This window comes from Rhodamnia argentea, chromosome 6 (genome assembly GCF_020921035.1).
Source record: "Rhodamnia argentea isolate NSW1041297 chromosome 6, ASM2092103v1, whole genome shotgun sequence".
NCBI classification, from domain to species: domain Eukaryota; kingdom Viridiplantae; phylum Streptophyta; class Magnoliopsida; order Myrtales; family Myrtaceae; genus Rhodamnia; species Rhodamnia argentea.
In genome coordinates this window covers 24,762,572-24,788,930 of record NC_063155.1, presented here as the reverse complement: position 1 = coordinate 24,788,930, position 26,359 = coordinate 24,762,572, and the positions used below count along the sequence as shown (strand labels likewise).

The following is a 26,359-nucleotide window of genomic DNA, read 5'->3' as shown; positions in this document are numbered from 1 at the left end:
TGTTTCATGCCGTTACTTACTGAAAAATGTTCTGTAATATTAAGGGGGAAGACATACCAATCGCAACATATGTACCCTCACCTATGCAATGTAAAAGTTACTAGGATAACCCGGTCCTCCACATCTCTTTGAATCATCGAATCTGGTTAATATCATGTGTAAAGCAATTGGACCCCAATAAATTGAACAGTCCAGACGCATTTGAGCAGATGCACCCATTGCATGAAATGCAATGACCTCGGTATGCAATGCCCAATATAATCATGCCGAGCAATGACGAGAGGACTTAAAATATCCACTGATGCAAAGAGCAGTCAAACGGTGACCAAATATACTAATTCAACCTCATCCAACCAGGATGATACAACGGAATATTAATCCGGACAGGAACCCTGAGTAGTCCTCAACAATATACAATTCTCAATTAGGATCTCCCGTGAGTGTGAGGCAGTAAAGTCAATTGACTTGAAGCTCGTGAATAAAAATTGTTTGCTGCCGTAATTTCGCAGATCATATTGTTGTGATTTCTCCTAAGTTGTCAGTGGTAGTATCCATTTGATTGGGTAGATGCATAACTAGACTCGGGCACCATAACACTGGAGAGCAAAGAATCCTGCAGGGCCCTTCCTTCTGGTTCCTTAAGGAACTTGTCGTCTTCTATGTATGACTGAATTTCCGCAATAATTGGCGTCAACTCAGAGTGCCTGCGTGCTTTTAATGCACCCAAATAGTCTTCAGAGATAACATTCAGCATCTTCTTGAACTGACGACGGTATCTTCTAAAAAGGGCAAAGCCCGCCATCTACAATAATAAAAATATTACAGCAATTAGCGTGAGAAAACAACTATCCTTTTGGTGAAGAAAAAAGTTCTGTAGTGTTTGCTTCACTGTGCTGTTTACTAAAACATATTCCATGAGAAAAGCTCTTGAAAGCAAGTTCGCTGTAGAGTACAAAGCAAAACAAGATAGTTCCTTCAGCTATTTCCACCGCATCTTCAGAAATCTGGACAAAGCCCCCACATGAGAACAGGGGGAAGAACCAAAGATAAAATACCTCACTTTTGACCTAATGACCACTTACATACCTCTATTTCTGCAGTTACCATTCACATGCCATTAAACAAGTTCCCACATTAAAAAGACAAGTTCCCCTCCTTGCAAACTCATATAAGCATCTTGCTTAGTTTTGGTTGGTTAAGATTTTAGTTGGTTTCAAGTGTTTTGAGTGGACATGAGAATTTAGGATTTGGGGATGGGTATTTTTGAAAAAAAAATGGCATTTTTGTAAGTAGGGATACAAGGATAATTGATGTGAAAATGCAAAGTGGTCTTTAAATGTAGAAGTCGGGCATTTATTCGGTATTTATATGGTATAGTTCTTAATGGTCATTTGGTTAAAAGTGACGTATGTTTTCAGTGTTTTCCACAAGAACAACTACATGTAGGAAATTATGGCAGTAGCCTAAATGAGAAGAAAGTCCCATCTTTTTTTCCGCATTGCAAAAACTACTACTTGAATTTACAATCTACCAAAACAAGGAATATGTTTTCTCTCATTGCCATAAGGAAAATGGTATCTACAGAAATTGTCACGACGTATTCAATTCCAAACGATCAACTTAAAACTTGGAATCTTTTTAACCAACCGTAGAAACATCAAATTCATTTAAGCACCAAGCTACCTGCAAGAAGGCATTCAAGGCAACAGCTGTGTAGACATTGGCAGGAAATGTGTTTAAGAATCGAGCAAGCCATGCCCATCCTTCTTTGAGGCCATGAGCATTTTGAAAATTCATAGGTTCAGTCTGCCAAAACAAATGTCATCGATCAGCTTCCTGAAATGGTAGTAGAATTAAGAACTGAAAGGGTCCAACTTATTGAACAGACAATTGATGATATTCCAAATTCTCAGCAGGAAAAATGATATATTTCATAGCATGGCAAGTTATACGCTTTTCTAAAGCATGTGGTTAAATGACAGCAGCAAAACTGCTTGAGCCTTGTGCATATTGATGGAGATGAGAACAGAGACATGTAATGATGGAAATGAAGGCAAAACAGAGAGTTCGGGAACTTATAATTTGGTGAACATGAACAGAGACATGTAATGATGGAATTGAAGGCCAACAGAGTTTGGGAAGTAATAATTCAATGCTCATAAACCATAATCGCTGGATTAGAAGTTGCAAGTCAGCAGAAGAAGTGGACATCAAGTTGATGAAAACAACATCCTTCAAGACATTTGGGGATATGGATCCCATATTTTACTAGTGCTTTACCGTAACTATGTGTTAAATATTTGCAATAGAAGACTTAAGAAGTATAGTGTCTGCTTGGATGAGTTTACCACTGAGCCTAGAAAAATGTGCTGTGAAAATGGGGGAAGAGGAAGATGGACCTTTTTTTATTCTGTGATTCAACAATTCCCAGTAACCAATTACAAATACTTTAATCACTCAAAGCAACAACAAATGGAAGTCCAATCCATCACATTTAGCAAGAAATGAATAGCTCTAACCCAAGCCATCAAATCACAATGTTAGAACTTACTTCATATTACATTTTAGTTCGCACTTTTATCATCAGAGAATGTTCATTACTTCAGTTTACTACTCCATGCATCGTTATTTAAATGGTACGAATAATTCCAAAAGAAAAAATACAACAGCAAACCTGCACAAGCGCTCCATAGAGTCTCATGTAAGATTCCAGCCGTTTCAAGTAATCTTTAACATTTTCTAGTTTCCCATTGTCTTCTCGGAATCCAAGAGCTTTGTAGTATGCCTCTTTTGATTCAAATGCAGTCTGAACCAGCAGGAATTATTCAAAATTCACATCTGCAGTGGGAAAATTTTAACATAGAAGGCTGTATGGACTGTAAATAAGCCCATACCTTTGAGTAGATTATATACTTTGGGACTGTAAATATGCAAGCCATGTGGAACTCCGCAAGAAGAACATCCATTACGTGAGGCATCTGAAAGAAATATGTTTACTTAGAACTATACTGATAAAAAGCCATTTCAAATTTTAACATATAAGACGCAGCAGATACTAAAGCAAGCCAGCCATCTCAAATTCCAAACATCATCTGCTAAGTTCTTTTTTATTTATTAGTAGCTAAATGCAAAATTAACATCTTCCCACACTTGTCAATAGGATAACCCATTGTATACACTTCTAGTAACAGAATTAAATGCAAACCTTAAAAAAAAAAAGAAGGAGAACCGATTGATTGAACAAAATGTGTAAAACAGAATCATGTACAGATTACAAAGTCATAAACCTCACAAAGTACTACACCCTAATTAGCTGTGGAGACTAAAATCTCTCTTCATTATGTGGTGAGAACAGAAAAAACATTTAGAACAATCAGAATCCTTATAGGAACTCTAATGATTGGCAAGTACTTAAATCTTAAAAGTTTTTCCACCAAAAATCTTAACTGGATGTTGTAGATAGCATTCATCAGTCGTATCAATTTCAGTCTAAGAAATCAGATCAACCTATGGACCCACTCAACTCTGCAAACCCATACATAATCAGTCCATAAATTCTTCTTTCAACCAGTTTGAGGACCACGTAACTTGTTTCAAGCAGATTCCGCGAGTAAAGCAAAACTGCATTTTGACTTGAAATCTAGTCTAAGAGAACTTGGAGTTCATTCTTAAAAGCTTTGAATCATCTGAGACCTGATTGAGAGGATGATATACATCAGTTCTTCTCGACAGACAAGTGATCCCCAACAAAGACTGTCCACTCAAGTCTACTAGACTCAACTAGAATAAAAACGACTTTTAAATGGGATTTGAAGCTGGAAAGAACGACTGGCATAAGATATTCAGTATAGCAGAAGTTACATGAAAAGGGAAAGTAGAAAAAATAACTATGCTTATGACACCATTTAGTTACCTTTGATGTAACCATCACAATGACATGGGCACATGCGAATGCAGCATTATCAGGGCTTTCACAATGGGAAACAACCTGCAGCATGCCAAATTTCTTAAGGTTATGGTCGCTGTCTATCTTTTTGAGCAGCATGATCATGAATTAATAGGCAATATGAGCTAGGCAAAATAAGAACCTCATTTCATTTTTATTTATTCAAAGCATTGATTATACAGAGGAGAATCATGTCGTTATGTGTGCTGTAAGTGTTTAATTTAGAAATATGCAACTCTGCATAATTGCCGTGCACAAACCAAGTACCTCGTCTTTCAGATAAAACCACAAGACTTCTAATTGACAAACTCACTCTCTCACTTTACAAGATACCTTCTTCCTTCATGTCCATAAGACTTACTGCAATGAACATTGCCTTATTCATTAGGGTACTTTGATATCTTTGCACTCACTATTTTGTAAAGCTATGTTTGGTCGTCAAGATAAAAGCCGGTATATGATGTCTTATCATATCCCGTGCTTGGTAGTTATCCATGATAGAATGAAGGGGGATATAGAGGGATATAGCCCTAATAAAAAAATCCTAGCGGAGGAGATAGAATAGACTCAGATAGGATTTCTCAATAGAACAAATACAAGAAGAACCAGATTTTTCCCACAACCACCGTCTCTCCTAGGGGTGATCGGTTCCAGGATGGTTGGTTCCCATCCTAGAACCGAGAACCGCCCGCTAGGGACTAGTTCCGCAAAATGCGAACCATGAACCACCCGCTCGTTCCATAAATCCACCCAAGAACCGAACCACCGGTCCGGTCCGGTTTACGGTTGGATTCCAATTACGGTCCTAGCGAGCACCATCATCAATTAAAAAAGAAAAGGGAACGAATCCCCAGCGGTTGAAGAAGGAAAATTTTCAATATGCAAGATAACGATGGGGGACAACGATTTAGTACAATTGCCAAATAGAAAATTTTCATTATGCAAAATAACAAGCATTGTAATACTTGCAAAAGTTATTCCAAAAGGCACAGATCCACTTTAGTGCAGCTATCTAGCTTAGCCTAAACTAATGTGCCACAATCTCACCGTGTCACTGCAGTTATTCCATATACCATACTTTATGAAGTAAGGCATATCCAAAGTCATGCACTCAAATTAACAAAATATATATTTGTATTATATAAAAGGACCGGTCCGGTTGGGCCGGTTGGATGGTTCCCACCCAAAATCGAGAACCGAACCGGTACCTGCCGATTCCAGAAAATTAGAACCGGAAACCAGACAGTACCTGCCGATTACCATCCAAAATCGACGGGTTGGGTACGGTCCGGTCCGGTTTGAGTAGATCATGGCTTTTTTGCTCACCTCTACTCTCTCTCCCTATCTCTCTTCCGTGCCAGGCCACCTCTCTACCATGCCGGGTCACCTCTCTAGTAGGAGCGCCGCACCTTCGGTGGTGGCAACCATCAAGTGTGGTCGTGCCTGGTGGCACTAAGTGGGGTCTCCGGCGCAAAGCCAAGTATCTCCACAATCTCGTTCTTTAATCGATTGTTTGGCGTGATATAAGATTACGTCCCTTGTTCTTTAATTACTTTAACATTTTCAACATTCGAAAAAGGTCTCGACATGTTGTAAATAACTCAATTTTGATTATCGACTTTCAAGATAACTCTCTTGGATGACCTACATGAGTATCTTCGACTTGTGAAAAGAGGCTGAATAATTCAATTGTTCAGCACTTGTTTACTCACTCGACCACGCCTTACGATTGTTTATCCGACTTTAAATCCACAATTCACCAAACAATAGATATGATATGACAAAATTCTAGGATTTTTATCCTACCGTATCCGGTCTTATCATGACTTGAAATTCGGACAACCAAATACAACCTAAGAGATATGTACTAAAATTGGCACACCTTGATGATATCCTACATTAACAAAGTATAATAACGATCAAACAGTATTTTGGAAGTTTTGAGTTTGTAAGTTCTATAATTGTCCTTCCTTCAGACGCATAATATTCCAACCTTGGTACCACTTGGCAGTAAAACTTATGTTCAGTAATATGTATACATAGAGATGCAAGAGTTCAAGATGCGTGCCAAGATGCGTGCCATAGCAGGCATATATCGTAACAAGAATCAGGATTTAGGACATTCACATGTTCCCAGGGTAAAAATATGGCATACCTTTCTCGCAAATGCTGCAATGCTAATGGACTGAGGGCAAGCAGGATTATTGAATATCTTTAATAGTTCACTTGCTTTGGATCTGCACAAAATAATAACAGTGAGGCAGTTCAAAATATATAGTGAAGCGACACGGGAGAACAGGCAATGGAGATGAGTAAACACAAGATTAGCATATGACAGGGGACCCTTATAATAGAGTGTGAAGAAAGTACTAAGGTTGAAAACTTGAACAATAAAGAAACCCAAAAGAGACCCTGCACCCCCTTGTTCTTGCTTCAAGGCCAGTTGACGCTAGTGTCCCATACACCGAGAAATACTAATTGTATCAACACGTGGCAAATTCAAGAACTCGACTAGATCTTTGTCATATATTATAATACCAAGAACCTCTAGAAATTGGACAAGATCAAGTTTGGCATCTGTACTGAGTTATTTGGACCATTCCTTCCTAAAACTTTAACATGATTAAATGCAATCATCAGTTTGGCATCTACCTCCCAGGCACACAAAACGAATAAGAAAACAGAGAAAAGCAAAATAAGATTTACTTAAAATGCGCAACTGAAAAATCTGTGATCATCAATTTACCATTAACATCTACATGACTACTAGAAACATCTTCCATACCTGACATTGTCCTTTGTCCCCCGTATCTGTCTGATCAACCTAGCTACATGCCTCTCATTGCTGCTGAAATCCTACTTCAAATGCCCAAAAAAAAAAAACAAATTCATATGCTTTTTAATCAAATGAACAAAGTATAATGAAAATCAAACTACAATGAGAAGACACTCTAAGCCTCAACCTTCAGCTTTGAATATCAAACTTGGGAACAGTTATATCCTACAATAAGACGTGAACCGCCATATTTATATTGCAATATTGCAGGAGGAACTACAATGTTCCAACGAACATCCAGGAGATACTTCCTTTTCTTTTTGTTTGTGGTTGGATGGATAAGCAAGAGATAACAAGTACTCCTTTGTAGGTGCAACAAATTTAAGAGTTCCTTACATGCGCCTGGAGACCTATGAGAAGTACCTTATTCAAGTTTATTTGTATTTCCCGGTTCTGCTCATCAATCTCTTTGAACTTCTGTAGTCTTCCCTGCTCTACAATGAGGGCACTTTTTGCAGCCTTCACCACATCACCTATCATTATATTGGCCAGTCAAGACCAAGGATCAGAATGCAAAGTCCAAGGGGTAGATGAAAAACTGTAGCATAGAGAAATAATATGCATGTTGAAGTGACTAAATATTAGACCACATACCTTACCAAAAAAAAAAAAAATATTAGACCACATTAAATCGACTATAAGACCACGATTCCTCTGACAATCATAAGTATTCAAATGGATAGATGGTGTTCCCACGTTGATCAAGTATAATAGCAGAAGTATCTGGTTGAATGGCTACTTAATCAGCACAACAGATCAAAATCGCTAACCACGCTGAGTAAAGTCCATTATGACCCACAAATGAGAGAGGGAGCTGTATTAACAATCAAATACTAGAATGCCTTCAAATTGCAAGTTCAAAACTAACAATCTGCAAGTTCACATAGTTTAACAAGAATTGAAAAAATTGAGATACGAATAAGCCCAAATTTGATGCTTTAGATGAAAAGTAGATAATATATAATGATAAACCGTGCAGAACAGAGCTCATAATTCTCAGCTAAAAAGGAGTAAAGTGGAAGAATAATTTACCGACGAAAGTGAACTAGAAGGTCAAAATAAAATGGAAAATGGAAAATAAATGATTCCAATGGTAAAAAAGCAGAGCGTATTCTAGACTTGACTTAAAATCCCAGGCACTAAAATCAGGAACACCGAATGTGGTAGTAATCACGGGAGCAGGTGTACACCTTGTAGTTTTGCTAGTATGTTTTCCAGACTTCAAGGACAAAATCACAGTTCACTTTATCAGGTCATAAGATCCTTGAGAACTTCCCAAAAGAACTCAAAGACCAATGAGTTGTAAAGACTTTAAGCAAGAACAATCTAAATATACATTTCATGCACCACAGGGCATGATAGATCGTATTGCTAAAAACCAAAGAGTAATTTCCGCAATATAATAAATTGCACATACTAGCTGATTCTGACTTCTTTGTTTGATTTGACTGGATTTTCTCAGACAGAGAACTCGAATTTGCCAGACTTCCATCAGTACGTAGTCCTACTGCTTCCTGTTGGGCCACTGCACGAGCCACTCTCTCTGAGGCTTCAGCAGCCAATTTATCTGCAGCTTCTTTTGCTCTCCTCTCAGCCTCCAAAGTAGCAGCTCTTTCTGCCTCCTCTCTTAACTTGGCCTGTATCAACACAGGAAATTTCCCCCATGAACAAACAGCAATAGTATATAAAACATGTTCTAGAAGAGGATTAGACCGCTAAGATCCAGTAGAGCAGTTGATGCATGGTTTCGTATAAACTATATCAAAATTTGATGCAAGCTAATTCAAGATCAAGGTTTTGGAGCGGAAACGTGGGCTCCGGATTACAGGCTCATTGTGACTAAAACAAAAATTTGTAAAAGGCGGGATGACGAACAAAGTAATGGATCAGTCTAGGTGCACTAGTCTCATATTGGATTGGGGATTCTCATCAACAAAAAATGAAATTTATCGTCATTGTAAAAAATCCTAACAAAGTAGAGGAATAAAATCTGGCACCACAGACACTTATGCTGAAAATAATTGCAGGACATGCAAGCGCTACTACACTATGACCTAGTCACACCTATCCAACACCAGGAAGGCCTAGGAAACAGACCTCTGCTTCTAATATGGCTTTCTCTTGGCGAAGCTTTTCTTCATAAAGTGCCTTTTCCTTTCTTCTAGCCTCTTCATAAGCTGCATCACTTTTGATTTTCTTTTCTTCAATCTGTGATTTCAATTCATGATCCCGTTGGATAGCTGTCAAGTGATTATCAAGGGCTTCTGCACTGCAATTATGGATATGTCATATACTTTAACATACTGTTACAGTCAACATCCAAAAAGCCAATCATCTTCCACATGACAAATGAACAAAGAGTGGAGAACAGTTTCAGCAAAATGGAATCACATGTGGAGAGATAGAAAATAATGAGAACTTACAGTTTGCGTTGATATTGAGTATCGATTTTCTTGTCCATATCTCGTCTTGCATCTCTGTATTTTTCAACTCGCACAAGCGCCAATGTCGACTTTTCACTTCCATTAATCAAATCTGTCTCTAGTGCTGAGATTTGGTTCCTAATCTCATCCTGTTAATCAAGCCAACTAGTACTTTCAGACATGCGCAGGAAAATGGCTAAAGGAACAGAAAAAAGTGCCTCTTGTCCATGTCAGTAATCGTGGCTAACTCTCTTATTAAAACTAGGTTACAGGCCCAAAGACTGAACTGAATACAGCAGGTAATATAACTCAAAGAATCGTGACACATAGCACTGAAAGAGGAAAAACAACATCAAACTGTCATATCACCTTGACTTCAAGCTGATATTCATGTATGAGCTCAAATAAAGCAGCTTCCTCTGAGTTCCCTTCATCCATCAAGTATGGTTGCACTTCCAGAGCTGACTCATCATCACTCTCATCACTGTCATTGCCAGATAAATTTAGAACCGCTAGAGTACGTCCATAGACAAGATTAAACCAAGAAGTACTGCACAACCATACCTCGTGTATAAATTATTGAAATTGAATTTTTTCCTGGTCACTAAACGAGCACTAGTCGCCTCCTCATCACTGTCATCCAGATCATCTATCTCGTCATCAGATACCCGCATTATAAATGTACTCGGTCTGCCCTTCACCATCTTCCTATAGGAATATCCTCTCAATATTAGCTACAACGACCAAACATGTTCGAACAATCCTTCTCAACTCAGATGAAACAGGATTTCTTGAATAGGACAAACAATATCCCAAAAGAAACTGAAATTGCAAAGGCAGCTAGAATGATACAAACCGTGACTGGTTCTTGGTAAAAGGCACAGGAATAACCGAAGAAGCATTAAGCTTCTTTTCCAAGGCATCGAGCTCCGGTAAGAGACTCTCGAGATTCCAATCGGGATCGGGATCGGCGGCAACCCCATGGGCCTTTTGTGGGCACCGAAGCTCTAATTTAAACGCCCCCCTGTCCCACACGTACACACAGTACAGCACTCGAACCAAATAACAGAGTTTCGACCAAAAAATAAATAAATAAATAACAGAGCATATTGAGTCAAACTTGCCATGCTGAATTCAGCTCGTAATGGACAGACGACGCGATTACAGAGCAAAATAGATCCACTAGAACTGAACTTACATCAGCCGGAACCTCAATTGACCCCTCCAGATGACGCGAAACGCTCCGAATTTCGTGATCGCGATTGCGGTTTCGTCAAATTCGAGCTCAAACGTCGAGCGTCGCAGCCGCCGATAGGCCAAAAGGGCCGGTGGCTAGCATTCTATCTTCTGAAATAAGGAAGGACAGAGTGCAAAAAAGCAAATCGTTAGGGTTCGAAATTTCGCGTCTTTAATGGCTTCTTCTACGGTCGTCACTCGGTTCTGGTGACGGGCCACCGGCGATTTGCTTCGACGAGAATATGGATCCGTCGAGCCCCACCGGAACTGGCGATGCTTCGCTTGCAAGCAGAGAGAATGGAAGAGAGGGAAATTAACGGGAAAGAGATTATGGAGAAATCATAATAGACTCGTAGAATCCGTGCTACGGACGATTTTGAAAAGGAGAAATACCCCCAAAATGGGGTTAATACCACAAAAAAACCCCAAACTAATATATTTATGATAAATTTACCTCGAATTATTTTTTTGATCACGAAAAACTTCAAACTAATACACTTGTGACAAATTTACCTCAAATTATTTTTTTGATAATCAAAAACCCTAAACTGGTACATCAATGATAAATTTACCCCAAACTAATTTGTTTTACCACGAAAAACCCCAAACTAGTACATCCGTGATAAATTTATCCTTCGTTAAATTGGGTTAATATCATGAAAAATCTCAAATTGATGCACCCGTAATGAAAACCCTAAAATGGTACACCCATGAACCGTCACGTGTCATCTAACTTAGCAATTTGACGGTTAAATTTAACAAAATTAACAGAAGATAAATTTGTCACCGATGTACCGGTTTGGGGTAAAATTATCACAAGTGTACTAGTTTGGGATTTTTTGTGGTCAAAAAAATAGTTTGGGGTAAATGTGTCACTAGTATACCAGTTTAGGGTTTTTCGTGATATTAACCCCAAAAAAATATCATACAATGTTATAAAATATGTTAGGGCGCACATATAAACACTTTTGCTTTAGAAATCAACTTTTGACCAAAAGTTGATTCTCTAGTTCTACTAAGAAGCAGAGGTTGATATTTCTACTTCTGCTTCATAAGTTGATTTCTCTAGTTCTACTTATAAGCAGAAGTTGATATTTCTACTTCTACTCCGTAAGTTGATTTATGATTGGAGAAACTTGTTTGGTTGAAAATTTTTATTTTTGAAATCATCTATGAAAAATTATTATCGGCGGTTGAAAAATTTCTAAAGTTTCATTTTAAAAAATTTTAAATTTCTTAAAAAATAATTTTTATTATTAAAAATATTATTTATTTTTTACTCCCATTTGCGGAGATGGCAACTCGGCGGCAATGGCAATGGTCGGTAGTTGGCGACGATGGGTGGTGATTATTGGTTAGTGGTTGGCGGCAAGGGGCGGCGGTGGGCGACGACGGCTAGCAACGGTCAACGGTGGGCTGCCGCCGGCATTGGTCAACGACGGGCGACGATTGTCGGTTGGCGACGGTGGTCACAAGCGGCGGTCGATTATGGCCGATTGTGGTTATTGGCTGGTGGTTGGCAACGGTGGGCTGTCGCCGGTGGAGGTTTGCGATGGGCGACAATGGTCGGCGGTTAATGGTGATCGTGGGTGGCGATGGCGGTGGCGAGCAATGGTCGATGGTGGGTGGCAACGGAGGTAGACGGGGTCAAAAAGCGAACGAGGGCATAATGAAAAGAGGATGAAGTGAAAAGTACTTCTTGAATTGAGAAGTAAATTTTTTTTACTCTCAAATTATGGGAAAAATAATTTCATAAGTGAAAATTCACTTCAGAAGTAAAAATTTCTTTCAGAAGTAAATATTTTTACTAAACGGATTTACGCGTCAGAAGTTAAATTACTAAACGGATTTCTGCTCCAGAAGTGCTTTTGGAGCAGAAATCCACTTCTAAAAGTGTTATCATACGCACCCACTATCAATATTCAAACTCTGTGTGGAGAAAAAAAAACCTAAAATACCTTGCATTGCACTTCCGTTCAAGGGTGATAACAAAAAAATTGGCCGATTTGATACGATTTCAAGGGCGTCGGTCCAATTTTCGATTTTATTTTTATGAAATCTATAATTGTTGGTCCGATTTCCAATTCCAAGGGTGGAACCACCCACCCTAATCACCCGGATTGGACAGACAATTTTTTTTAGTTTTAATTTTATTTCTTAGAAAATTTTGAACAAATCATTTACACTCTTAAATTATTAAGGTACTTCTATACATTTAAAATGTGAATATGTATTTCAAATACATGCTACCAGTTCTATTGGACCTCCCGAGAACCGAATTGAACCAGTCCTTGATTCTGGAAAATAGGAATTAGTCCTTTCAGTCCAGTTCCCGATTCCGAGGTGGGATCGAACCAAAGCGGGAACTGATTATTCCTAGTTTTGCCAACGATAGAGTTAAAAACCTGACCTGTCGACTTGTGTAGACAACGACTGGCAAATGAAACTGATGTAAATCTGAAAAATTCCATCAAAAAGCTTAAACTTAGCCCAATATGTCATCAATAATTCAAACCTTTCCTTGCATCACCAAAATTTCCCAAACTTCTGCAAGTCTCGCAAACAATTCCCGAAGGTTGATGGGCGAATTCTAAATGCTAATTTAGGGCAAATCGAGCGCATTAAGGTTTTTCAAATCCTCTCTCTCTCTCCTTGCCAAATTGGCGCTTGAGGGATTAAGATTTTCCCAATTCGAGACTTCGATGAATGTTAGGCGAGTGTCTGGTCCTCTGAAGTTCAAGAGCGCCTCATTATCAGTACTCATCACTGCTCCTAAATTTGTCTCTATATTCATGGAGGAAGCTCTGCAAGTATTCTAGGACAAGGTATATTTGGGTCACTGGTACATGTTTTGGGATACTGGTAACACCAAAAAAAAAAAAATACTTGAGGTATTGATGTCACACTGATCATCGGTGGAATTTTCCAGACCCACGTAAACTCCACTTTGTCTGGCGTTGTCCGCACAAGCGTCTTGGACGAAACTGTGTCAATGAATATTTTTGGATTACTAGTACGAATTTGGGGATATTTTCCGGACACAAAAGAAAGTTAGGGGTATTAGCTTCATAGCAAACATAATTTAAGATTCTTTACGATTTTTTCACTTTTAAATATCTATTTATCTAAACCAAAAGACTCAATTAGCCTTCATTTATCCTTTATACACTGGCTCGTTTCTCGAAAGAAAGCTATCTTTTCTTTCTTCTCGGTATTAAGTTACTTTCTTTTGTTTGGCGAGAAGAACATCAGAAATGTTAAAAGTTGTATGCGAGGCTCGTTTTAGTGCCAAAAGTTTCCGTCGGATCACTAAAGTGCCAAATCTAAAAAAAAAAAAACACGATCACTTAAGTGCCTCCAGTGAAATATTTTGACCAAAATTAATACGCAGTATTTAAAATTAAAATTTCATATAAAGTGACATTTAAAAAAAAAAGTTAAGTCCACATGGACTTCTAAACTTTAAAAATTTGAAAATATTAAAATAAGCTAAAAACTAATTTTTTAAAAAATACAAATTTGATATAAAATAAATTTAAAATAAGCTTAAAAATTCTATAAAAAAAAAAGGGCTAGTAAATTTTTAAAATATTTTAAAACAGCTAAAATAAAAAAATTGAAAAAAAAAGATACATTTTTTTTAAAATTTTGAGATTATTTTTAGGTTTTTTTGTTAAATTTTTAATCTGAAATTTAGTTAACTTTGCTTTTTAAATATAACTTAAATAAAAATTATATTAAAATTCATATTTGAACCAAAATGATGACATCTTAGTCATGTCATTACCACGCAGGAGAGAGAAAATATTAAAAAATCATCAGTATTTTTCGTCAGTCCAAATGGATGAAGTTAATACAAGGACTCGATTGCACCAATTTGATAAGTTTTAAAACTTGATTATACTTTTTATAAGTTTTAGAACTCAATTCTACTTTTGTAATGAATTTTAGGACTTCTATTGCACAGGTACTTATTCTTTGGAATTTTTCGCTTTTTTATTTTTTAAAGCTAATTAATTTTGTATTATATATATATATATATTCAATTTTCAACTTTTTTTATTGCTAACTGGACCTTCGACGAGCCACGTCGGCTTCAAATATTAGTATAAAAAAAGGCCAAGTTGGATTTCCAGTAAAGCATATCGAATTTGGCACTACAACAATTGTTTTTCAAAAAAATTGACACTTCAATTATTCGGATAAAACTTTTGGCACTAAAGTAAACACAACTATTCTTCTCCCATTTCATTTATGTCCATTGATGATACATACCTACTCATTTTCCTTCTACACATAATAATCCAACCACGCATATGCAAATAACTGGTGCCCTAACTCTGGTTTTGTGTTGAGTAGGAAAGTGGGAGTGCATATACGTTATAATTTGAAAAAAAGAGAGTAAAAAGTCTTAGGGCACGCATGGCAACACTTCTGCTTTAAAAATTAATTTCCGGCCAAAAATTGACTTTTTCACTTCGGCTTTTGAGTACAAGTTGATTTTTCTACTTTACGGAGAGAGGTAATTTCTTTTTTTACTTCTTCAAGTATCTTCAAAACTACTTATGGAGAAAAATATGCTCCAGAAGTAGCAAAATAAAGTTAGGTAATCAAATAAATTTCTGATCCAGAAATTAGGTTACCAAGCGATTTCTACTCTAGAAGCACTTATAGAGCAAAAATTCTACTCCAGAAATGTTGTCATGTGCACCGTAGAAACCACTCATTATTAAGGGTACTTTCTTTTCACGAAAAATAGGCAATTTAGAAAATATTTTTCAAAAAATGATTAATTATATCGTTTAGAAAAATTATAGTCAATGAAAAATATTTTTATAATCGATAACAAGCTATGCCTAACTATTTTCATAGATCATGAAAGAATTTTCCATTCATTTATTTTTTAAAGCGATATGAATGATTATTTTTTGAAAAATATTTTTCAAATCACTCATTTTTTGCAAAACGAAAGCTCCCTAAGGCTCCAATTTTTTTTTTGATTGAAACCCTAAGGCTCCATTTGTCTAGTGAAAAATGAATTATTTTAAAAATAATTTCTAAAAATAATTTCTTGTACTACTTGAAATAATTAGTCAATGAAAATATTTTCACTACCGATGAGAATCTATCTATGAAAATATTTTATGTTGATTCGTTACGTAGTAAGCAATACAAATGATCACTTTTTAGAAAATATTTTTCAAATCGTTTATTTTTTTTTATCAAAAACATGGAGCCTCCAACAGTTCAAAACTGAAAAAGAAAAGGAAAAGGAAACAAAGCAAAACAAAACCTGCTTGGAAGCAAATAAACACGGCGCGCATTGCCTTTTAAGTCAGCCAAAGTCCCCAAAGAAAGCCTCAAAGCATGGACAGTCATGCACATCCATGCCTTTGCCTTGCCGAGTATCCAAGGACAGCTATATATAATTCTATGGCTTAATCATGCGTGAGGCAAAGTGGCACCTCCCACAAATTTTCCACTTCGGAGTCTTGGAGGTTTGTGACTTTGTCAGTACTTAGATGCTTCGTCCTATGGTTTTGATGAGCTTTTGTGTTTAGGTAAGGTGTCGAATGTCAAGCAAAGACACTTTCTTCGGTTGGGCAAGGCAAGAAACCCTAGTCGGAACTTTCAGAACTCTATAACAGAGAGATTTGTCGTCAAAATACAAACGAAAACTATATTTAACGCTTCCTTCCTGAATCGCAATCTTCCTACAAAGGGAAGCACGGATCGATAGTTTAAGGAGTTAATATCATCAAATACTGTAAATCATGTCCACCGTAACATTAATGCTTCAAAAAAGATTCTAATGTCATAAGAAAACCTAAAAACTATATGCATTGTGATATTAGTGTGTCACTAAAAAATTTCTAAACTCGTAACAGAGTGACACATAATCCATCACGTTTTCGTTCAAGATGATTGTTAAAAAATCATTACTTGATGACATACTTAGATTAGGCAACAGGCAACGGAGCTTATGTGGATGTGATGACCCGAAAGGTTGTGTCCCTGTAAATCTTACAAATCCAAATCGCAAGACTTGGTGACTAAATAAAGGTTTAATAGATTTGGTCATTAAATGAGAATCTTATGATGATGATGACTAGGCTACATTGTCCATTTCGCACTTTCAAGTAACAAAGTGGCTGAGTCTTCCTTCCAATATAAAAATCAATCATTGGAGGAGTCTCGTTCGTCTCCCCCGCACCGCATTCACTCCCCAAGAAATTCATCATGGTGGTGGGAAGAAGAAGGAGAAGCAGCATCGCCCTCTCCAGTCTCCTCACGCTGCTGATTTCCCTCTCCTCCACCTCCTCCGCCGCGGCCCTGCCACTGTCCACCAGCTCGCGGTGGATCGTGGACGAGACGGGTCAGCGCGTGAAGCTGGCGTGCGCCAACTGGGTGTCCCACCTGGAGTCGGTGGTGGCGGAGGGGCTGAGCAGGCAGCCCCTCGGCGCCATCTCCGCCCGGATCGCGTCCCTGGGGTTCAACTGCGTCCGCCTGACGTGGCCGCTCTTCCTGGCCACCAACGACCCCCTGGCCTCGCTCACGGTGCGGCAGTCGTTCCAGCGCCTCGGCCTCGCGGATTCCATCTCCGGGGTACAGGCCAACAACCCGGAGATCATCGATCTCTCGCTGATCGAAGCTTATCAGGTAATGCCTCTCTGGGAACTCAGAAACTTCGAAGCTTCTTCGTTTCCGCCGCGTCGGGCTCCATGTGGCCTGGGATTGAAACGACAAGCGTTGCGGAATCGAAGACGAAAACGAAGAAACAGACATCTGGGCGATGAGAAAGATTGCTTTTTCGTTTTCTTTACTGGGTCATGAATCGGCAATATCGGTGGTCGATTTTGGGAAGGGATATATTACGAAAAAATCCAAATTAATACACTTATTATAAATTTATTTCAAATTAATTTTATAATCATCAAATATTTCAAATTTACTTACGATAAATTTATCTCTTTTAAATTTTATCGATAAGTCAGATATCACGTGACAAGTGTATTATTTTGGAGATGTACCTTCCGTTTGTCACATGTATTTTAATTTGAGAAATTTTTGGTTAATAAATTACTTTAGGGTAAATTCATCGTATTTCTATCGGTTTAAGGTTTTTGATGGTCAAAAAATTAGTTCGGAATAAATTTATCATAAGTATATCATTTTAGGACTTTTTGTGGTCAGAAAATTAATTTATGGTCTATCGATTGATACATTTTGTGGTATTGACTCTCTAATGAAACCGGCCAATGACTATTTTTCTCGCATAAACAAACACTGAAATGCAAAAATGAACCAAAAAAGATGCGACCGAGGAGAAACATCCGATCTTGTGTCGTGTCCTCGAGGAGATTCTTATCCAGAATGAGTCCGATTTGTCTGACCATAATCACAAAACAACCACACCTACTGAACGTTGACGAATTGAGTAGCTGGGGAGGATGGTTTTGCTTGCAGGCGGTGGTCTCGAGCCTCGGAGGCAACGACGTGATGGTGATCCTCGATAACCATGTGACCAAGCCTGGCTGGTGCTGCGGTTACAACGACGGGAACGGCTTCTTCGGGGACCAATACTTCGATCCCGACCTCTGGATCGATGGCCTTACCCGAATGGCGGCGCTCTTTAATGGGGTCGGAAATGTCGTCGGCATGAGCTTGAGGAACGAGCTCCGGGGACCTAGGCAGAATGTCAAGGATTGGTACAAGTAAGACCCTTCACTTACAAATTAATTTTAATCCGTCTTAGATCGCAACAAATCGATGGTCGCCACAAAAGAAAGAAAAATCTCTGAGAAATGACTGCACTTCTATGCAGTTTTCTTCGACTCCCTCTCTCAAGTTTGGTCACATTCTTTTTTCCCAATCCGTAGAGTATTTCCAGCCAGGCAGAAATCGTACATAACTTTAGGGAATGGTTCTCTCGTGCAGATTGATTAGCGTATTAGGTACTTTTTTTTTTTTTTTTTGGACTTGTATTAGGTACTTCAATTGTGCAATGTAAATTACATTTTCTTTGCTTCGAAACAAAACAATTAGATAGTCCATGAACATGTTTACTTCCTTTATTCATAGGAGATCGTACTTAATCAAGTTTTTATCTAAAGAAAGGAAAATTTTGAATAAGGGCTTGAAGTACTCTCTTTTTTAAATAAAAGCTCCAAATGAATCTTATTTCAAATAAGAGCCTGAAGTGGCATAACATGTTTATAATGATTGCTTGAAGTGGACTTAGAGTTTCAAAAAAGGGCCTAGCCTAAAGAGCATTTTTGTCATTTCTCCATTTTAATTTTTTTTATTGATGTTTTCCTTTTTCTATTTTTTAAAAATTAAAAAAAAATTAGCCACACAAGTTGGAGGGATGTGGCCACCGGCTCGTTAGCAGGGGCCCGTTGGCCCTCACCCAAGACCGGTCAGGGGTTGCCGGCCCTCACCTGCGGTCGGTTGGGTCATTGGCCTACGTCGCCCCCCTCCTCCCCCCTCCCTCGCCTCGGCGGTGGGCAACGGCCACGCATCCCGCCTCTATGGGTGTTGTTTTTTTATTTTTTATTTTTTAAGAAAACAAAAAAAGTAGAAAGTCTAATAAAAAAGAAAAAAAATCAAATGAAGAAAAAAGATAAAAATGCCTTTGAAATCAAGCCCTTATTTAAGCAATGTTTGCTTCAAATCCTTGTTTGAGAAAATGAGGGTACTTGAGATCCTTATTTGAAACAAGATTCACTTGAGACTCTTATTTAAGAATATGAAAGCACTTCAGGTCCTTATTTGAAAATTTTCTTTTAAAGAATAATAGTACAACATTCAAGTCTTGCCCTTTTCCTTACCTAGAAGAATTTATTTTTTGTCATATATCCTTAATTTCTAATTTTACAAATATTAGATCCATGGACAAATAAGTAAATTAATAAATTTACTTTGTCTATTACACGATCAAAGGTTGAGATTCAAATCTTTTTCTGTCTAAACTCTTCCTGAAAAATATTCAAACCTTGAAATAGTATTTTATCTTTTCAAGTACATTTACACAATCTCTTCGTTATAATTTGCATTCCCAAATGATATATATAATGAAATATTTCGTAATAATGTGATTTTGATTAGTTTTTCAAATATCAATTTCTTATATCCACGTGAGGGGTCTCAAGTGCGTTCATTTTTTAATATAATGGTCTAAAGTGAACCTATTTCAATAAGGGTTTGAAGTGCTGTTATTGTTTCGGAAAAATGTCCGAGGAGCATTTTCGTATTTTATTTTTTTAAGGTCTTTTCCTTTTTTTTTTCTTTTTTTTTTCCTTTTTCCTCCCCCGGCCATCGCTCGATCCGGCAAGGCTGGCCCTCGCTCGGCTAAGATCTCCTTATCGGCACTGGGATCGAGAGCGAGGAGCAACGCGAACTCCAACCCGTTGACGACATTCCGATCATCCAGGCAATCATCGAGAGTGACGATCCTTGGCCCGAACTCGGCACTTAGTCGGATCTTCGCCGAGTCGGACTCGCACCTCCACTAGTGCGCAATGAACGTGAGGCCGAGGAGAAGGAGGGGCGACAAGAGACGAGGCATTGCGAAGAACAAGATGATGGGAGACCAAGAGGTGGCGTGCGCCTCCCCCCACTCTCGATTGGGCCCGGGATTGTTGCTCTCGAGGGTGGCCCTCTCCTAATGCCGGCAATGGCGCGGGGAGAGGGACAAAGAAAAGTAAAAGAAAAAATAAATTATAAAATAAAATACGAAAATGCTCTTTAATCAGGTTTTTTTCGAAATAATGAGAAAACTTCGTGCCCCTATCTCATTGCATTATTTGAAAATTTTCCTGTCTTTGACACCAAAAAAAAAAAAACATGCGGATATTATGTTTTTATATAATTATTAAAGTTCTGTTTTTTTGTCAAATATAATTATTAAAGTGTTTTTTTTTTGTCATAATTATTATTTATTATTAAAGTGTTCGAAAGTGCTTTTTTATTGTCAAATTGCCACCGTCGCCGCCTTCACCACCATCCCCGACCTTTGCAGGTACATGCGGAGAGGAGCGGAGGCCGTCCACGCATCGAACCCGGACGTGCTCGTCATCCTCTCCGGCCTTAGCTACGACAAGGACCTCTCCTTCCTCAACCTCGACCGCCCCGTCAACCTCTCCTTCTCCGGCAAGCTCGTCTTCGAGCTCCACTGGTACGCCTTCACCGACGGCTCCGCCTGGGCTTCCGGCAACCCCAACCGCGTGTGCGGCCAGGTCATCGGCAACCTCAACAGGCTCTCCCTCTTCCTCCTCCAGCGGTGGCCTCTCTTCGTCAGCGAGTTCGGCGTCGACCAGAGGGGCACGAACGCGAACGACAACAGGTACCTGAACTGCTTCGCCGGGGTCGCGGCCGATCTGGACTTTGACTGGGCGTTATGGACGCTGGTCGGGAGTTATTACCTGAGGGAAGGAGTGGTGGGGAGGAACGAGTATTACGGGGCTTTGGATTGGAATTGGGGCGAGGTCAGGAATTCGAGCTTGTTGCAGAGGTTCCGAGCTCTTCAAGCTCCTTTCAAAGGTATTCTCGTGGATAATAGCGTGCTTTCTCTGTTTGTATGTGCACAATTGCTGGGCAAAAAGTTTAGGAAATCTGAGAATTAATCGATAAGAAACGTAATGGGGGCCTCTTATGTTCAGATATCACTATGAATCTTGTCGTCTCCAATGTTTCAGCAGCAAGCACGGTTACTTGTGTAAGAACATCTGATGGATCTAATCCGTAGTCCGTCATTGTTCTTATGTTTATGGTCCGGGCGTCTAGGTTGATAAACACGTGGAGGATTACTCGGACATGACATACATGTTTGGCCTAGTTGTGGATTTGATTGATTGCGTGATGTCGCTTCCTGTGCATATGTATGCCAATTTACTAACGGACCCCAAATTTCATCACGAACGAGAAAAGGGCTAGTGATATTGAGTGCTGCGTGCAGGGCCAGGGCTATCGGAAACTGCTCCGCATAAGGTGATTTTCCATCCGGCGACGGGTCTCTGCGTTTTGAGGAAGTCTCTGCTTGAGCCGTTGAAGTTGGGTCCCTGCACAGAGTCGGAAGCCTGGAACTATACACCTCAAAAGATTTTGTCCCTGAAGGCGACATACTTCTGCATACAAGCAGTCGAGGTGGGAAAGCCGGCGAAGCTTGGTATAACATGTGCCGGCTCTAACTCGAGGTGGGATATTGTTTCGGAGTCGAAGATGCATCTCTCATCTAATACCAGTAATGGTGCTAGCGTGTGCTTAGATGTGGACTCCAATAACACCATTGTCACAAGTTCCTGCAAGTGCTTCAGTGGAGATAACGCATGCGACCCTTCTAGCCAGTGGTTCAAGCTTGTTGAGAGTACGAGGAGTTTAACCGCCACGAGAGCCTTCAATTTGCTCGATTCAATCTTGGACTTGCCTAGAAAAGGCCTAGTGAGTTTTCTGAGCTTTTGAAGAAATCATAACCAGCCGAAGTCGTGAATGGTTTGGTTCAAGTTGTCAACAGACTACGCGCCGGATTAAAGTGACCGTGCATGTAAATTGTAAGGCAGAAGAAAGAATTCATTAAAGTGGTGTCCAGAGATGCCATGACCTTTAACTTGAGGACGTTGGAATTTGTTCTTTTCTTGTGATCGTCTAGTGTACAGTACGAGGGTCAATGAAGGAAGACATTCAATTTGTGTCTACTTCCTAAACAGAGACATTTCATATGGCAGTTGTCTATTCCTGATGCCAGAATGTACTTCAAGCATGCTCTCTGCTAACAGAATTTAAAGGGCTGAATCCATGAATCCAATCCAAATACAGCTTCAGCTGCACAAAAGGAAAGATTCCCCATTTCTTGTACGCTAGTCGAGATTAACAAATTAAAGATAAAGGTTTTATTCCATCCAAAAAGATAAAGATACAGTTCAAGCATCGTCTCCTTGGGCTTGGGTGAGCTACAAGAAAGTGCAGAACAGGCCCCTTTGGATGGAATAACTCAAGAACATCTTCCTTTTCTTTGTCTTCACTTTACAAAAGCCAGGCCTATTCCGTCATCTTGCAGTTCAAAGAGGAAAGATGTGTTTGATTTGGAAGTTGAATCATGTCAAAACAAGCCTAGCTTGATGTAATGCCCCGGAAACTTGCGCTAGACACTATAAGAACAAAGCATTTTTACCAGAAAGCTTCTGAATTTTTGGATTAAACTACAAAGCCCTGCCCATTACAGTAGACTAACAGAATGTCTCACTCTTCACCTATAATTTGAGCCTCTTACGCCATGAGCTGGCTGGGAATTGATCAGTTCCTACCAACTTCCGGTTTATCCTTGGAAGAAGATATGCTGGTCAGGAAGCTGCTGCTTGCCCATGATCCAGATGGCCGACATCTTGACTCCGAGCTACTACTTCAAGCAATAGAGGATGCGATGTGTTGTGCCACTTCTTTGGATATAGCGGTGAGCAATATCATTACCTGGCCATTACTTTCTGTATTCAGTGAAACCATCATATGTCAAAACAACCATATTAGCATGTTAGTAGGTTCTTATTTGATAGAAGGGACGAAATTTGTAACTTCATGATGTAGAGTCATAGACTTCTTTCCTCAGGGACAGAGGTCGTATGAATTACCGGCTGCAAAAGAACTTGTGATGAAGCAGACGTAACATTAATTTGTGTTGTGTTCTCACGAATTCCCAGGACTCCTTCCTTGTTATGGGTTTCTATCTGTTTTACAGTGTGATGTCAAGCGAGAAGATGATATCAGGCAAGCTGGAGTTGTTGGGTTACAAGAACCACTTGGAGTCACCATCCACAGAATTTCATCTGAGGCTCTCTCTCTCTCTCTCTCTCTCTCTCTCTCTCTGCAATTCACAAGCATAGACACTCATATCAGGTGCTTTGCTATATGCCTGCAGATGCTTTGCCTGTGCTTCAGTCAAAAAAATATGTGTGCAAGGACACTACATGTATTCGATCTGCTGTGTTACTATGCCTGGGATGCAAAAGTGGTTTTGGTGCTGGCAGCTGTCAGTATGAGCTATGCTGAACTTTGCCTCGTGATTCAACTCTCACCTTGGAACCCATTGGCAAAATCAGTCGCAATCCTCAAGCAGCTACAACCCAACTCAAAGGCGTTCAACCGTCGACTTAAAGCTCTAAGCTCATTGATTATGAAGATGTTGGATATGGCGAAATGCATCTTTAAGTTTACAAACCTTTCAATTTCACATCTAAACCCAGATAAAGAGGCCATCGAGACTATCAAGTCCAATATTTGTTTAACAGCCTTTTGGATCGTCAGAAGCTCCTTGACAAGCTATTCCCACATGAATGATTTGATGACCATAAAGTCAGGGAAAGTGCATGTTCTTTCCTCCAACAACCTCTACTGGTTTAAGAATTTCAAAATCCATTTCTGGATTCTGCTATATACTTTCTAAGTTATGAGTTCGTAAGTCTAGTTTATGGGGTTATGCTTATTCATGAATGCGGGCAGCTAGATTAGTATGGCAAGTAGCACTTTAGATAACATTCAAGTGTAGGATAGCTTGCAAATATGATGAAGCATACGTGTTTTTATGCTCTAAAATGACGCGTGAAATGATATTTCAGGTGTACGAATTCATCAGCAATTGCAATATGGGAGCTTTCAAGTTTGGCCTATACATTGACCAACCTATACAGTCGCCTCAAGAGGCTTGTGGATGGGTTGATTCACCGACTAGGTAGTAGAGTGGTTATACAGAACTACCTGAACACTTTTGGGCTGCAAATAATACCACAGATGTTTCTCTGTATACAGACACTTTCACGTGTATACTTACCTATGCGATTAGTCTAAGCATATTACCTTAAGCCTCTCCCTAAACTTGCAGAGGAAAAGGTGGAACAGAAGCTGGTCAGTCTCTTTCGGGAGACTCGTAGAGACAATCAAGAGGTGCTTACCACGTTGTTTTCATTGAAGGATAAATTTCCTCTGAAGGAAAAATGTTCACAAGCAAAGGTATTAGCCTTCTTGCTTTTGCAACTTAGTTACAAATCCAAACAGAATTGTCATTCTCTTTGCCCTCCACATAACTCAATCAAATCCACCCTCATTTGTTTTATTGGCAGGTTGGAATTTCAGAACTTACAGGCAAGGTGGTTATGTTTCTGATCTCCAAACCAGAGTTCCCATCACCAGAGGAATGGCTCTTGCTAGTTCACCAAGCAAATAATCTCCCTCAGAACAAGACTTTAGAAGGAAACTACGACATTGTGTGGGTACCCATTTCAAGTTCCTGTGCATGGACAGATTCTGAAGATAGAAGCTTTGATTATTTATCTAACTGCATGCCGTGGTATTCGCTTCGGCGGCCACACTTGCTTAGCCCTGCAACGGTGAATTTTATAAAGCAATCGTGGAACTATAAAGAGGAGCCTATAATGGTAGTGATGGACGCTGATGGGGCAATAACAAATTTAAATGCTATCGATATGTTGAGGATCTGGGGTGTCAAGGCATATCCATTTTCATCTTCTAGAGAAGAAGAGCTTTGGGAGGCAGAGAATTGGGGACTACACCTAATGCTTGATGGAATTGATCAGCTTTTGACCTATTGGGTACGTGATAATCGTAACACTCTCCTCATTATGTCCAATACCGATTGCTTCTTGTAGAGTTCATTTCTATCCTTGTCTAAATAGACAGAAAACTGCTACTAAGACAACATTCGTTTCAGATCGAACAAGGTAAAAATGTTTGCATTTATGGGAGCGACGACCTGGGATGGATCAAGGAATTTCACTCCAAGATGGAGATCATAAGTGAAGGTGTGCAACTCGAGCTTGTTTATGTGGGTAAGAGGATCCACCATGCTCAAATGATGTACATACCGGCCAACATCCATCTACACCTCTCCCCGACAAGAATCCGATTCTTCTGGCTTCGGTTGGAGAGCATGAGAAAGTCGAAGCTCAGACTAGGAAAGACGGTCAACACTGATCAAACATTGCAAGAGGTCTCAGCACTGCTTGATTTTGATGAGAAGGACAAGGACTGGGCAATCTTCGGAAAAGGGTCGTCTGCAGACACGATAAGGCTTCAAGGAAACAGACTCGTGGAGTGCCTGGATAAGTTTCCGGAATGGGGCCAGAATGTGGGGAAGTGGGGACTCTTGAATGCCTTTAGAATGGCTCTTGAGCCGGCTGTTCTCGACGGTCCATGCAGCCACACTGATACCATTCCCTTTGAGGAAGGGTTGGCGGAGAAGATTCTGTTCTGTGTTAAGTGCAAGCGCCCCATGAAAAGTTTCCTAGTGTATGAATGAGACAGAGTGCAAAACATACTGCTCTTGTGTTTGAGGTGAAATGACTATATAATTGAGATGTCACCAATCATCTGCCCAAGGAGTTACCTAGCAGTAGTAGCTATGGATTCTATATGAATGGCCCAAATTCTCTTAAAAAGCACCCACAATTCTAGCACAAACTTTTTCTCATCTCGTGAAAATTTACCAATTTCCAATCAATAACCAAATGTAGCCTTCGTTAAAAATTCCTCCAATGATGCCATTAAAAATTAAACATGTCGTACAAAAATGTACTTGGCGACTCAAAGCTGTGGACGCCGGAGCCACAACCAAATTCTGGATAGTCTTGGATCAAGTAAGAGGAGGAAAAGTGAGCATTCTCATCTTGACCGAAGAAATGACTTACCCGAGATGAATGAGGCATGAACGAGCAATTCGCCGAATCCGAGTTCAAGGAAAAAGCAGATTATTCAAGATGCGGATGTTCAGCGTCTGAAAAATTGGCAAAGTTCAAGCATTTTAGTGTACTGCGACGAGTTCTAAATCAGCAATGCCGCCAGATACATACAGTTCTGCGTCCTCATGATGCGAGAGAAATAGAACATTCAACTCTGTTGGTGTTCTTGTTCATG

General features: G+C 39.4%; 3 protein-coding genes across 6 annotated transcripts; 2 read left to right on the top strand and 1 right to left on the bottom strand.

Moving 5' to 3' along the window:
- Window positions 1-299: 299 nt before the first annotated feature.
- On the bottom strand, window positions 300-10,701 carry LOC115749335 (mRNA export factor GLE1). Of its 3 annotated transcripts, none has more exons than XM_048280503.1 (15): window positions 10,299-10,701; window positions 10,062-10,264; window positions 9,770-9,913; window positions 9,575-9,689; window positions 9,206-9,354; window positions 8,880-9,051; window positions 8,200-8,419; window positions 7,146-7,270; window positions 6,732-6,802; window positions 6,102-6,183; window positions 3,914-3,988; window positions 2,895-2,978; window positions 2,675-2,806; window positions 1,684-1,806; window positions 300-802 (listed from the first exon to the last, which is right to left on the bottom strand). In XM_048280503.1, exons 1-15 carry the CDS (start codon window positions 10,311-10,313, stop codon window positions 539-541), a joined length of 1,974 nt encoding a protein of 657 aa, XP_048136460.1. In that variant the 5' UTR covers window positions 10,314-10,701; the 3' UTR covers window positions 300-538. The 3 variants fall into 3 exon arrangements, with proteins under 3 accessions (XP_048136460.1, XP_048136462.1, XP_048136461.1); XM_048280505.1 differs by having other exon boundaries at window positions 10,062-10,229; window positions 10,404-10,700; XM_048280504.1 differs by having other exon boundaries at window positions 7,146-7,255; window positions 10,299-10,699.
- A 5,886-nt stretch (window positions 10,702-16,587) lies between these two features.
- On the top strand, window positions 16,588-22,134 carry LOC115749400 (glycosyl hydrolase 5 family protein-like). Its single transcript, XM_030686207.2, has 4 exons — window positions 16,588-17,101; window positions 17,909-18,156; window positions 20,463-20,983; window positions 21,399-22,134. The coding sequence occupies exons 1-4, from the start codon at window positions 16,682-16,684 to the stop codon at window positions 21,899-21,901; spliced, it is 1,692 nt and encodes a 563-aa protein (XP_030542067.1). The 5' UTR covers window positions 16,588-16,681; the 3' UTR covers window positions 21,902-22,134.
- A 143-nt stretch (window positions 22,135-22,277) lies between these two features.
- LOC115749397 (protein SIEVE ELEMENT OCCLUSION C) lies at window positions 22,278-25,855 on the top strand. Of its 2 annotated transcripts, XM_030686203.2 has the most exons (7): window positions 22,278-22,889; window positions 23,172-23,264; window positions 23,352-23,791; window positions 24,049-24,161; window positions 24,312-24,439; window positions 24,550-25,038; window positions 25,158-25,855. In XM_030686203.2, the coding sequence occupies exons 1-7, from the start codon at window positions 22,713-22,715 to the stop codon at window positions 25,743-25,745; spliced, it is 2,028 nt and encodes a 675-aa protein (XP_030542063.1). In that variant the 5' UTR covers window positions 22,278-22,712; the 3' UTR covers window positions 25,746-25,855. The 2 variants fall into 2 exon arrangements, with proteins under 2 accessions (XP_030542063.1, XP_030542062.1); XM_030686202.2 differs by having other exon boundaries at window positions 23,172-23,791.
- Window positions 25,856-26,359: the final 504 nt, after the last annotated feature.